Source organism: Haliaeetus albicilla, chromosome 23 (genome assembly GCF_947461875.1).
Source record: "Haliaeetus albicilla chromosome 23, bHalAlb1.1, whole genome shotgun sequence".
Classification (NCBI taxonomy): Eukaryota; Metazoa; Chordata; class Aves; order Accipitriformes; family Accipitridae; genus Haliaeetus; species Haliaeetus albicilla.
Window position 1 is genome coordinate 16,489,268 of NC_091505.1, and position 13,421 is coordinate 16,502,688.

At 46.4% G+C, this 13,421-nt stretch overlaps 1 protein-coding gene across 5 annotated transcripts in view; it reads left to right on the forward strand.

Moving 5' to 3' along the window:
- The window catches only part of DOCK11 (dedicator of cytokinesis 11), an 87,908-nt gene that overhangs the window by 25,512 nt on the left and 48,975 nt on the right, over positions 1 to 13,421 (forward strand). For all 5 annotated transcript variants that reach the window (XM_069811390.1, XM_069811386.1, XM_069811388.1 and 2 more), the window contains exons 7-19: positions 967 to 1,101; positions 2,345 to 2,522; positions 2,973 to 3,052; positions 3,618 to 3,701; positions 5,765 to 5,905; positions 7,612 to 7,821; positions 8,193 to 8,315; positions 9,448 to 9,530; positions 11,075 to 11,197; positions 11,379 to 11,455; positions 12,628 to 12,812; positions 12,915 to 12,980; positions 13,151 to 13,243. In XM_069811390.1, the coding sequence (XP_069667491.1) occupies positions 967 to 1,101; positions 2,345 to 2,522; positions 2,973 to 3,052; positions 3,618 to 3,701; positions 5,765 to 5,905; positions 7,612 to 7,821; positions 8,193 to 8,315; positions 9,448 to 9,530; positions 11,075 to 11,197; positions 11,379 to 11,455; positions 12,628 to 12,812; positions 12,915 to 12,980; positions 13,151 to 13,243 (1,578 nt within the window). The remainder of the gene's footprint in view (positions 1 to 966; positions 1,102 to 2,344; positions 2,523 to 2,972; positions 3,053 to 3,617; positions 3,702 to 5,764; positions 5,906 to 7,611; positions 7,822 to 8,192; positions 8,316 to 9,447; positions 9,531 to 11,074; positions 11,198 to 11,378; positions 11,456 to 12,627; positions 12,813 to 12,914; positions 12,981 to 13,150; positions 13,244 to 13,421) is intronic.

Below are 13,421 nucleotides of genomic sequence, written 5' to 3' on the forward strand. Positions count from 1 at the left end.
GTGCAAGCAAGTGGTTTTATTGAACATGCGCTAGTGTGAGTAATGATGGAAGCAGGAAATACTAGTAATACCCATGTGGGATGAAAAATGCTGTGTGTATTCATAGATCTTCCAGATACGCACAACAGTGGAAATACTCACAGTGCCGCTTGCCCCAGCTTCCTTTGTGATTCTCCTAACACAGATATCTAGCAACCGTGAAATGCACCCTGCTCCTTACAGACCTGACAACATATGGTGCTACCATAATTGCTGCGAAAATGTTCTCCTGAATTATAGTTCAGTGCTTTTGGCTGACAAACGTGAAGGAAGATGTTCTGAGATACTGGACAGCTTTTTTTCATAAAAATCAGTAGCTCAAACATAGGAACACTTCTCCCAGACTTACTGTTTTTTGAGGTGAGAATTGAACACTAAGCCAAAGTCAGTTCACGAAAATAGGTTTGTATAAAAAAAACCCCAACAAACTCACAAAACACCAAGCAGTTGAATGGATTACAGGGTCCCTTGGCTTGCATTTGAGTGCTAGGAATTTCCACATGTCTGTTCCAAAGTCTTCCAGAGAATTGCTTTGTAATTCTAACTGAGGTCTTTATCAAAAAGGCTCTGGAAATACCTGCTCTAGGGTGGAATGAATCTTCAAGTGATGTGCTGATCTGAATTTACTGTGCAGCATTACTTTGTAAAGATAAATGAGGCTGGAGCCAGCTGAGAGACAAGCTGGAAGCCCTGGGGCTTTGCTTTAGATAGGCAAACTTATAGTAACAAGGACATTAAAATTAAAGAAGATGACGAGTTCTCCCTTTATAAAACCAAAGGGGTGAATCTGCAACACTCTAGGGTCATCAGTGTTTATTGTTACAGTATTTTCTCAATAGCAGGAGGGCAGATACTGAAACTGTGGCTGTGGTTTATGATATACAACAGAGTGAATACTTACATGAGCAAGACTTTGTACTTTTGCAGGTATTCAAGAGGAGGTATTTTTACTTGTCACAACTCACAGATGGCTCCTATATTCTTAATTCCTACAAAGATGAGAAAATTTCAAAAGAATCCAAAGGCTGTATTTTCTTGGATGCTTGCAATGATGTTGTTCAGGTAGGTGTGCTTTCTGCGCAGCTTTACATGGACTTATGCATTGCTAGCTCCGAGACAGACATGCTTTCTGAAGGTCTCTGCCACTGAAAGGGTGAAGGCATGGATTTACAAACTAACTCAGAGCTGGTTTGCTCTGTCAGCTAATCTGATTAAAGTCAGGCAAGGCATTTCATAAGGGTGCCATACTTTTTGGCCAAGAAGACAGCAAGTGGAAGAACTGCTGCTGGAGTAAAAGGGAAGCATTTCATCGTTACCTCATCCCCTGCCTCCCTGCTCTGTCCATCTCCTTTACCTGGTTATGATAGGTCAGGTGCCTTTCAAGACACCCTGAGTGTTGAAGCCAGTAAGTTATTGGTGTGACTTAGTCTCGGGCACCTTCCTCCTCCGTTTGGTGCTTGAACCAGCTTCTTGTTTCTTAAGTTACATCCTGATAAGTCCATGCAAACATGCAGCCCTTTGGGACTTACGACCTGCAAAGGGCTTGTAAGGTTTTAGGAGCAGGTATTTGTACAGGCCTTAAACCTGGGTTTGCTTTGTTATGCTGAGAGTGAAGTGCAGCAGTGGATTGCTGCTGTGCCTTCTGCTGTTGCTGTCTCTGCAGACGCTTCAAGCACCGAGTGTGGTGGAGCTGGTACAGAGCAGCTTAAATTACTCCAGCGGTTTGCTTCAGCAGGGATGAGTCAGAGCTGTGTGTTTCTGTTTATCTCTCCGAACACAGTAAAAGCAGTAGTGCACACGCCTCACTGATGTACAGGATGTACTTCCCAAGTTACATCAGATTTGCCTTGGCTTCTGGTTGGAAAATGCTGTTTAAAGGCCAGCAGAGCTCAGAAAAGTTGCATTGAACCACTTGCTTTTAAGATAGATGCTTCTAAGTGTCCTGGAGTGCAACATTACTTACTGTGTCAGACAAATCCAGTTCTTGGCTTCTCTGGGTAAAATATTAAAGGTCTGACAACATAAGAAGGAGCTTGCTCCTGCACCTCAGTCAATGTCTGTGGTTGAGTCTAGCTTTCTTCCACTTTCAGAGTAGCTGGCAACCGTGGAGCTGCGTACTGCTTGATCGCAGCCGTGAAGCCCTTTGTGATTACTGCAGGAGAGGTGCTGTGTCAAGGAGGGTGCTTGCATTGTATTTCATGGAATTTCAGTTCAGGATGCTTTCACAGAGAGGAGCCTTATGGCAAGTACTGTGCTGAGTCGTTGAGGAAAATGTAATACAAATCTTTCTTCATTGTTTGTTCAGTGTCCTAAGATGCGCCGTTATGCATTTGAACTGAAGACAATAGACAAGTACAGCCACTATCTCGCAGCTGAAACTGAGCAGGAGATGGAAGAATGGCTGGTAACTCTGAGAAAGATCATTCAGAGCAATACTGAGAGTTTGGTGCAAGAGAAGAAAGATGCTGTGGAATCTGTGCAAGGTCAGTCTATAAATAAACACTTACCTTCACCCTTCTCCAGCAGGATGCAAGCAGTGTTCCTGGAGAAGTGTATACTTTTCTTTCTGGATTAATAACAAGAATTATGGCTGACACATGATATCACGCAAAAGGGCTTAGTATAATGTAGTTGGTAGTCTGAGGAATACAAGTGGAGGGAAACATGACCCTTCCTCTAGATGGGAAATCCATGGCCAACTTTCAAGACTCCTGGAAAATTGGCTCTGTGCTGAAGTTCTGCTTTGGAAAGACCTAGCAGGCTGTAATAGTACACCCTGGTACTAGTAACATATGGAAAAATCTTACTCCTGAGGAATGGAAAAGTCTCCGTAAACTGTTTCTGTGCTATTGTAAGCAAATATTGCAGGATGCTTTCTGGCAGAGCGGTGCTCCTGCAGTTGTTTTGAATATCTGGGGTTTGTGTCCTTGCAGATGATGAATCAAGCACACAGGGAAAATCAGAGAACATCCTGGAGAGCCTGGAGAGAAGCATGCATCCAGAGCTGATGAAGGTACCGTGTTTGCAGAGATCGCTCTCCCAGCCCATAGCTAGTTCTCTCCACCATGTCTATAAAAGGGGTTTTCCACTTTCTGTGTCTTCAGCTCTGGAGGAGCTGGGCAGGCACCAAGTGCTGGTGGGGTCGCTGTTATCTCATCTCTCTGTCTCACGGATGGAGCTCCATGGTTTGAGGCTGCATGCTCCTCACCTCCAAGTGTGGGGCCCTTAAGGAAGAACCAGACTTAGAGCAAATGAAGGGCTTGTTGTGGTCAGTACTGCTCATTCCTGCTCAGCAGAGGTGACCGTCCTGGCCGTGAGAGCAGAGGGACAGTTACGTGGCAGCCACCTCCTATTTATGACCCAGAGTGTGCTTGCCTACTTCTGTCTGATTTCTCATTTAGCAGAGTCATGTTGGTTTACTGTCGTTGCACCATGTTGGTGGCTACAGCTGCATCGTCTCACATATCACAAAGGGAACCTGAAAAATATTTATTTTGTTCTGCTTCCATTCTTTCTGAGTAACGAATGTTTGGCTCTGTGTGGCCAGGCAGTAATATCAATGCTTTCCTTTGTCCTAGTACGGAAGAGAAACAGATCAGCTGAACAAACTGAGCAGAAATGATGGAAGACAAAACCTCTTTTCTTTCGACCCAGAAGTCCAGGTAAACATCCCCATGTTTGCAAATGTGAGGTTTTATTTTCTGTTCATGCCTCCCCTGTTCCCTTGCATGGCCACAGCGTTTGCCTGCAGAGGCAGCATGTTTTTCGGTGTACTGGAGAACAGAAGTGCAGCCCACGTCCCTGTCAGTGAGAGCTGAACAAGACGTCAATGCTCAAGTGATAGCTCAAATAAAGGGAAGACTCGCAGCAGCCCCACACATGGCCTCCCTCCAGCTTTGCTGGCTTCTGTGTGATACATCTTGATGTTGCTGGATTTCAAACGATCTGGGCCTCTGGGAGGTTCTTATGGTTGCAGAAGCAGTAGAAGTGGTATTGCAAGGACACCTGCAACACTGCATGGGCTCAGCATGTCTGGAATAGGGAACAGTGATGTTAAAAACCATGATAGGGGTTTACAGGGAGAGCCTCAGTCTTCAGGGAGTTTTCAAACATAGGGGACCTACAAACAGAAAAAACACCCCAAGCGGTTCTCATGCACTGGATTAGAGGTTCATTGACTATTGGCTTGTTTTCTTCTCGGGTTTGACGTCTTTGCTGAGCTCTCTGCCAAGGTCCAGGTGTGGGATTTCGGTGGAATGAGCTGCAATTGTTAACACAGTTTTAGAGAATTGTTCCAAGTTATTTCATAGTTTCTGTTTCTCCTTCTGGCATGCTTTGGCTTGTTCACACCTGTGAAAAAGAACTTTCTGGTTTAACAAGGAACTGTAATTAGTCTTTAAAAGGTTTAGTTGTACAAAATGAGCTTTTCTCTTGGCACTTCTTTAAGGTCTTTAACAGGAAGAAGATAACCATCCAGGAGGCTTTTTTTTTTTTTTTTTTAAGAGAAGCTTTGAGAAGTTTCCTATATTCTAGTCAGATAAGAAAAATGGAAATATTATTCAGTGTGGAGCATCTAAGGTATCTTTTTTTACCTAACCAAATGGTTAGGCTGAGTTCACTGCCCTCCCTCTATACCCAGAACTCTTCATTCTGGTGTGGGTCAGTCAGATCACTCTGGCACTGGACTTTCAAAATCACTGGGCATTCAAAATCACTGCCCTAGTCAATGCTGGTGAGTACGTACACACTTGTATGCCTGTTGCTAAGGAAGCTGGGAGCAGGAACGTATACCTGCAACGTACTTTCCTCATCAAAAGGAAATAGGGGAAACAAAGGGGAGAGTTCCCCAGAATCGGATTAACAATTGCAGCCTATTTTGCTGAAATTACTTGATTGTGATGTATCAGTGCTCTAAGTTTGGCATGCAGGTTTCTGCAGGATTTGAGGGGAAAAAACTAATAGGACTGTGCCAGATTGTCACAGAGAGATGTGCTGGTAATTAGGGGTGTTTGGTAGCTCTGTGTCCCCAGTGCCCAGTATGATGAGTATGGTGAAGGCTGAGGGTCTTTATCTGGCTGATGGTATTTTGGCCATGTACATGTCTGCTCTCCGGGAAGGGTGGATGTCGAGGCACAGACCAGGCATGGGTGTTCTGGGTTAGGAAGGAGGTGATTATAATCAAGACTGTTTGGATTTCCCAGCTGACTCTGCAGACAGTCTTTGTTGTTTCTAACCATGCCGGTTCTTGCTGTGCATCTAGAAATGCCTTCAACTTCGAGATGTTGTTCATGATCCCAACGGTGTGTGCCTTCTCTCTATTTCAGGCACAGGGACCATCTCTTAAACTAATCAAACAAAGCAGAAGATACTTTTCTGAGTGTAACGATGGCTTATGTTCCGCTTTCTTCCCCAAGCTCTAAATGGGGTTTGGGAAGATCCCCAGGGTTACAGCAAAGCAGGAAGGAACTGAAATCATATTGAGGTTTAGTTTTCTGTGCTCTGCAAACCAGATTGCTAAAAATTGATGCACCCCCACGAATTCATGTCTTGAATACATTTGTGTAATGTCACCAAATGGCACTCATTTGTGAATGTCTTGTACCTTTGGTACCACAAAAAAAAAAAAATTGGTTAAGATAGTATTGGCCATAATGTGATCCCTTAACGTTATTCAGGAGTTTATTTTCTTTTTTAATGAGACCAGATTTGTTTGTTTGCTGTCTAGAGGCTAGACTTCTCAGGGATCGAGCCAGACGTGAAGCCATTTGAGGAAAAGTGCAGCAGGCGCTTTGTGGTGTGCTGCCAGGACTTCTCCCTCAACCTCCTTGCTCAGCTCAGCGACAGATCGGAAGGAGGACCCACCAACGTAAGGGGAGCTCTGGCTTGGCCTGCTTTGCGTTCTTTCTCCTCACTGGCAAGAAAAACCCTTGGCAGATTAATCTGGGTAGATAAAAATGTCTCATTTTGCCCTGAGCTGCGATGGGACCAGGGCAGGCGGTGACTGCTGGCCCAGGGCTGTTGCAGGATTTCTCTGCCTTGGTATTTTGGTGTTCCAAAAATGTGTTTGGGGACAGGGTCTGTCCTGACATGCCTCAGCCTGCCAGGGACTGCTGGGAAACCAGCAGTTCAGAGGCATAGGGAATCGGGAGCCTGTGTCTGCCATGTTCTGGGTCCCTGTGAAAGTCCTGTTGGTAAATGATTAAGCTCCATCTCCAAACCACTTACTGCTGTGTTTTATTTCATTTCCCCTAATGGCAAGAGATTTCCCTGTTCTGAAACCTTCTTCTGACTCCCAGCCTAACTGTATTCACAGCCACTTTATTATATGCATTCGTTATTGTGTCAAAGTTGTGCCTGAGCCTAAAAAGCTCTTCCTTGTATTTTCTGAGCCTCTGATGTCTGTAGACAGCTATTACGTAGACAGCTATTACGTCTCTCCTCAGCCTTTGTTCTGCCAGGCTGAAAAGACCAGGCTCCTCCAGTCTTTCCTGCCAAAACATAATCCCTATTACCATGTCCTGCATTTGCTCGGGCTGGAGGCAACCCTTTATGCAAGGATGCCAGAGCAGCAGATAACATCGCAGGGGAGGCAGCGGCACTGGCACTGTCCGATCTCTGCTGAGGGTACCTTGTCTGATGCCTGTTAGTTTTGCAAAGGCTTTTTTGTGGTGGTTTCATATTGGTAGCTCACAGCTAGTACACCAGGCTTGTTCTCCTCACTAACTCCCAGCAGATGAATGCATCGCTGATAGCAGAGATTCTTGTTATTCATCCTTAATCAGGCCCAGAGTCAGACCTAATCAGCACATTTTTAGTATTGATGTAATGCCTCCAAGTTATGCTGTAATGTGTCAGGCACACTACAGTCTTATCTTTGGGCCTTCACTTTTATCTTTACATGGATGCTTGCCTGCTAGGATCTTGGAATTAAAAATACATGGAATTGTTGCCACTTGCCTCGTGCTGTCAAGGTCAATAGCTACAAATGAGTTGGCAGATTTTGCACATGCAGTTCCTCAGCAGTGTTAGTCTTCTATTTGAGCTCTCCTGGCTGGGAGAGCTAACTTTGCTCCTGTGCCACCCAGCATATAGCAGCTGAGGAACATTTTAAGTGTCTTGCAGCTGGGCCATCCAGAGCTGATTGACTTTGGACAATAAGTGAAATGGTCTTTAGCATGCAAACATAAACACTCTTAAGTGATTTCTTTCTCATTGCAAAGGATAAACAGATCTGAAGGATTGGGGTCATATTTTCTTCCTAACTTCATAGTTTATCACTTATATAAAAAACCCTATGGATTTCATTCTTTATATTTCATTGATGGTTTAAAGTAGCTTTGTTCAAATTGACTAGATAAAAATCCAAGAAGATGCAGGGAAAAATGGTTTTATGTATTTATAAAGCAAATAAATATGGATTGTCTGTAAGAATTCTGTAAAATGCTGGTGTACAAAACTAAAGGAAAAAATGGATGCAGAAGGCAAACCAGGCAGGGAAGGCAATGCATGTTGATACTCTTGAGCCTGTACCATGCATTTTTTTTTGACACATATATTCAATCAAATTTCCAGGTTGAGCCCTTTTTCCTAAGCTTGGCATTATTTGACCTGAAAAATAATTGCAAGATTTCAGCTGACTTCCACGTGGACTTGAACCCTCCGTCTGTCCGTGACATGCTGCTGGATAACTCTGCGTCCGGAGCGGAGGGCACCAAGGGACATTCACCAGGCGAGAGCCTTGTGCATGGGGTCCCTGAGTCTTGCCTGCGCTACATAAAACGGGTGAAGAACTGACTTTCTCCTCATTCTGTATCTCTTTTGAGGCTGTGGCTGTTCAGTAGCTTTGCAGTGTGTTGTTCTCCACTGTGTGGAGAAGCAGAAGCCAGCTTTTCTCTTGAGCTGTGAGGTTTTGGTCAGTGTCTCATGCCAGTTGCCTCTTCGGGCTCACTGGCAGCGATAGGCAAAGCACCGGGTAGAGTTTTTTAAGACTTGACTGTGCTCAAGCCTTGTGACCCCCTGTGGCCCATCCGCAGTAGCAACCAGAGCGGGTCTGTGGGGGCTGTGGGAAGGGACAGCGAGATGATCAGGGCCCAACCCAGCGGTGCAGGTAGGGTGTCCTGCTCTCTGACAGCTTACTGTCTATCTTATTGCAGGGGGTTTTCTCCGTGACTGACCCACATGTGGAGATCTTCCTGGTGGCCCGTGTGGAGAAAGTGCTGCAGGGCAGCATTACACACTGTGCAGAGCCGTACATGAAAAACTCGGACCCGGGGAAGGTATTGGATGGAGCCATGAGAGTATCTGCTTAGTGATGCTGTCTGCTGCTGCAGGGAGTAGTGTGGTCAGAAACATGGGTTGTTTCTGCTGCCCTTTAGCTTCTTTCTGGCAAATACTAGTCTTCATCCATTCTGCTACTTGTGCTGTTCCCAGGCCAGCTTCAGCTGGGCTGTCCTGGGAGATTTGGTTCCTTCCCTTGGAAAGAGGCAGAGGATTTTTAGAGAGAGCCAAGCAGTTGGGGCAAGGGGACCTTTTCCTGTTGCACTTCAACGAGGCAAAGCCTGTACTGACAGCAAAAAAGTGGGACACTTCATCCCCAGGGAAATGGGCTGCACTGCTACATGGTGCTACACGCAGTGTCTTGGACTGGTCCCAGCTCACTCCTGCTGGGAACAGCGATATTTTAGTAGGAGCAGAACATGGGCTTCACCCTTTGTTCTGCTCGCTCTGCCTCTGTCTTGCTCCATGCAGAGTACCATGATCATGTGGGGGAACATACACAAAGGGTGGTCAGGGAGAGGCCCTGGTGCTGCCAGCATCAGTCTCTGCATGCCAGGTGGAATTGATGCAGCCTTGCTGCAGCCAGTCAAAATTAGTCCCTGGAAAATCAATGCATGGAACACCTGGTATGTGATGGCATTCCCTCGGCCCACTTCTTAAGTCTCTGCATGCCAGGTGGAATTGATGCAGCCTTGCTGCAGCCAGTCAAAATTAGTCCCTGGAAAATCAATGCATGGAACACCTGGTATGTGATGGCATTCCCTCGGCCCACTTCTTAAGTCTGTATAGGATAAGCCAATTACAGTCAGTTTTGGAAAATAAACTAATACCCTATGGCAAATAAAATACTAACACCCTGACAGTTTAATGCAGAATCAAGAGGAGTTTTAATATGACTGTGCCCACAACATGTTTGCTATTGCTTTGCAAAAGTGATAAATGTGCGTGGTGTGAAGCGTCAGACGGGGATGTCTATCAGCTGCTTCGGCAACTGTTGCGCTGTGTGCCTGGGGAGCTGCGCGTTGTGGAGTACGGACAGTGTCTTCTCCCTGGAGCGTGCAGCGCTCTTTACTCCTTTTCCAGGGCAGCATGGAAGCCCTGGCACACACTAACCTCTCTTGTGTTTTGCAGACTGCCCAGAAGGTCCATAAGGTGGCCAAGCAGGTGTGCAGCCGCCTGGGGCAGTACAGGATGCCCTTCGGCTGGGCTGCCAGGTTAGTCACCTTGCACTGCGCTTCGGCCATGGTGGGAGCTGCTGCTGCGAGTTATCCGGGATGTGATCCGGCCGAGCGGGTGAAGGGCCAAGCGACCGAAGTCAGTGAAGTTGCAGCCGAGGGCAGAATCTGGCTCCAATTCCCAAGACAGAACAGGGTTTTGGCCTGAAATGCTCTATCTAGAATGAGAAACAAAATATTAAAAAGTAAACAGTGCTGGGAAGACAGTAACCTCCCTGCTGACCTGTAGCTACTGTTATCGGGGCAGAACATTCCTAGGGACGAATTACACCGTCCTGTGCTACCGCGGGATTTGGCCGTGGGATTTGGCGCAGAAATTCCTTCCCGGCACCAGCCCTTGCCAGGGACAGGACGGGAGTGGAGGACCTCCTGGCCTGGCGGTGGCAATCAGCTGGGGTTTGTGTCTGTTCTGGGGTTTGTTAGACTCTGCTTTAATTAATGTTCTTGGGAATGACTGGAGATAGTGATCCCATTCCCTCGCTGTTCTTTTACTGGGACTGATAAAAAGTACATCAGTGCTAGCTCCCTTAAATCTCACATCAGAGGAGGGCCTGAAGGTGAGTTCATCCCTCTGCCACCGCCTCCTATTGCTAAATTGCTCTTTGGTGCTGACAAAAGGGATGGTAATGACATGGCAACACCAGATGACTGTCACAGTGGGCTGGGATTTGGTGGTATATGGCTTGCAATGTGTATTCTTGAACTGGATTTTCCTGTGACACTGGCTGCTCGGCTTGGAGATGGTGTTTCTGGGATGCAGCTCACTCCTGGGAGCCAGCACACAGCCTGCACCATGCCTCAGCCTAATGGTGGGCTCTGTGTGGGCATTGACTTTGACGGGCTTCAGATTTGTTCCTGCTGAGTAAAAAGCTGCATTTGGAGACCGAGTTGAGTGGCCTGGTGTGGGGAGCTGTGTTGCTCTGTGTCCCTGCAACAGTTTCCCTGGGGGTTTCAGAGGAAGGCGTTTGCACAGAAAAGGAGTACGGATGCTTTAGTGTTCTTATTGTACGCAGACACCCGCAGCTTTTATACTCAAGAGCAAAGATGCTGGTATTCATCCAGGGCAGAGTCCAATCTCTTGCTCTGGGTTCAGGAGGAAGCTGATGTATGTCCTGAGACTGGTCTTCATTGCACACTCCCTTCCTAGGAGGATTTCCGTGCTCTGACCCCATGTGCAACTAGGAAGATACTTTACCACTTGGTGTTAGTGGGAGGGGATTGAAGGGCATTCATGATTGTGGACCAGGCTTGGAACTGAGCTGGGTCTGTCCTCACCTGGCTGGAGAGAAGGGAAAATGGGTGATATCCCATGCAATCTTATGTGACACGGTGGGTTGCAGTCTGTGTGGGCTCTAAGCACCACGTGAGGATGGGAGAGTGTTCGGGAGGTCTGGTGGTGTTCAGAGCAGTCACAGGCCAGTGAAGCTCTCACCTGATAAACTGCCCTTCAGCCTGACATGTCAAAGACCTCAATGTCTGCATATTTACCAACATTTAAGAAATATGTCTCTTCTTTTCTGCAGACCAGTTTTCAAAGACTCGCAGGGCACTCTCGATGCTGAAGGAAAATTCTCACCTCTCTACAAGCAAGACAGCAGCAAACTCTCGAATGAAGATATGCTGAAGCTTTTAGCAGAGTATAAGAAGTAAGTGTAAGAGACTGGTACAGAGGCTGAGCAGGCATCTTAATATACATTTTTAAACAGTTAAGCATAGGCATGAGATGACAATTTCTAAAATACTCAGAGGGTAACAAAAAGCACTGCTGGTGTGTTCAGCATCTGAGCTTTCAAGATTCACACCCTTGTTCCTTTCTCCCTAATGCAGACCAGAGAAGACAAAACTACAGGTCATTCCAGCCCAGTTAAATATCGTCATCAAAGACATCACGCTAGACTTCACAAGTAAGGATCTTGGATCTTAAAATAAATGCTGATGGCTCTAGCCTCAGGAGTTACTGCTTCTATGGGGAGTTTTGCTGTTTCATTAACAAGAGTATCTTGGGGCTGCAATGAGAAATGAGTAATTCAGCACAACCACTGACTTGTAAGTCTTTCTGATGGATTCTGTGGATGGATGTGGTCCAAGTGCAGAGGTTTACCTGAGGGGTGCATCTACTTTGCGGTTTGGCCATCACGTCCTAAATCTAAAGGAAGCTACCTGCCTGCTTTTGCTGTTGTTAATACACCAAACTCATACAACATTTTTGATCTGTTAACACCACAGGGCTTCACAAACATGGTCAGTGTGATTCTTTACTTTGCATTTAAAGAAACTGAGGCAAAGAAAGGACTTGTGATGTAGTCAGCATCACTCCATGGGCCTGTGGCAGCTCCTGTCACAGGTTCTGTAGTCTGGTCCCCTGTCTAAAAGGCTTTTCTAGTGGACTTAATTTTTTCTGTTCTTTGAAAAGTCATCACTTGAGATGAACTCCCCCTCATGGTGGATGTGAGTCCTAGTGAATTAGGCAGGGCTTGTGGACTGATATTTGGAGGCAACATAACCATCAAACGTCTTTCTGAAGCAGACAGTGGAAAAGGACCGATGCAGTGAGACTGATGCACTTTGAGATGTCAGTCTCAAGTCATTGTCTCAGTAGCCTGTCTGCTTCAGTCAGGTGATGTTTGCATGATTTATAAAACAGTAGCGTAATGGGTCAAATTCCTGGAAGACTCAAGGTGCAGGTCCTGGGCAGAGCAGCTGTCCCTACCCAGATATGGGTCATTCACAAGACCCTTTGACTTTGGCCAGAGCTACAGGAAAGTGCCACTTCTGCAGTCCCCACTGTCAAGAAGAGCAGAGCTCCTTGGTGCCTGTGCACCCATCTTTTCTCAGTATTGCTAATGCAGCTGGGGACCACAGATGTCGCATGATCAAGGGAAGAATTTTCCCTTAATCATGTCAATGGGAGTGATCCAAGTCCTGCTGCCTGGTCAACACACACGATCCTCTGATGTGAAGAGAACTGGATGCTCGAAAGCAATGGCAGAGTTTCAGACCCACGAATTTCCTTTCCTTGGCTGTACTTCCCATGTTCGTGGGGTGTGCGCTTATCCAAGCTTCCCTTCTCTTCCAGATTGTGTCACAGCTTCTTATATTCCTATAAAGCCTTTTGAGAAGAGCTGTGAGGACATTGCAGTTGAAGTGGAGGAGCTTGTCCCAGAAGTTGCAAAATACTGTTATCCCTTCACTGTCTACAAAAACCACCTCTACGTCTACCCCTTGCATTTGAAGTATGAGAACCAGAAGGTGTTTGCAAAGGTGGGCAACCTGGAGAGCAGGCTGCAGCCAGACTCAGCGTGGTCTGGGGTGATGCTGCTGACCTGTAGCAATGGCTCATCCTCCTCTTCTCCCCCATTTCAGGCAAGGAATATTGCTGTCTGTGTTGAGTTCAGGGATTCAGATGAAGCTGATGCCAGGCCGTTAAAGGTGGGTACCTGTTAATGGGGCTGCCATTTGCTCACTGCTGTGTACTGTGTGCGAACCAGGCTGAGCAGGAAAATAGGAAAGCACTGAGTTTCCGTGCTCGCTGTTTTAATTTGGCCAGCTAATTTAGGGTGGCAGCAACCCTGAATTCAGCTCTTCATTTGTGTTTCCAGTGTATATATGGCAAACCTGGAGGCCATCTCCTGACCACAAACGCGTATGCTGCCGTGCTGCATCACAACCAGAGTCCAGAGTTCTACGACGAGGTAAAAATGAAATGGTGGGAAATAACAAATTTTCCTGGATGCTACAAAGCCAGGGGGCCTTTCAGGATACCTTTTTTTCCAGGGATGGGTGAAATACGGGTAAAAATAATCACCAGCCCTTTGCGTCAGTAGAAGGGCTCAGCAAAGCCAGAGACTTTGTCAATTTTTTATGCCAGTT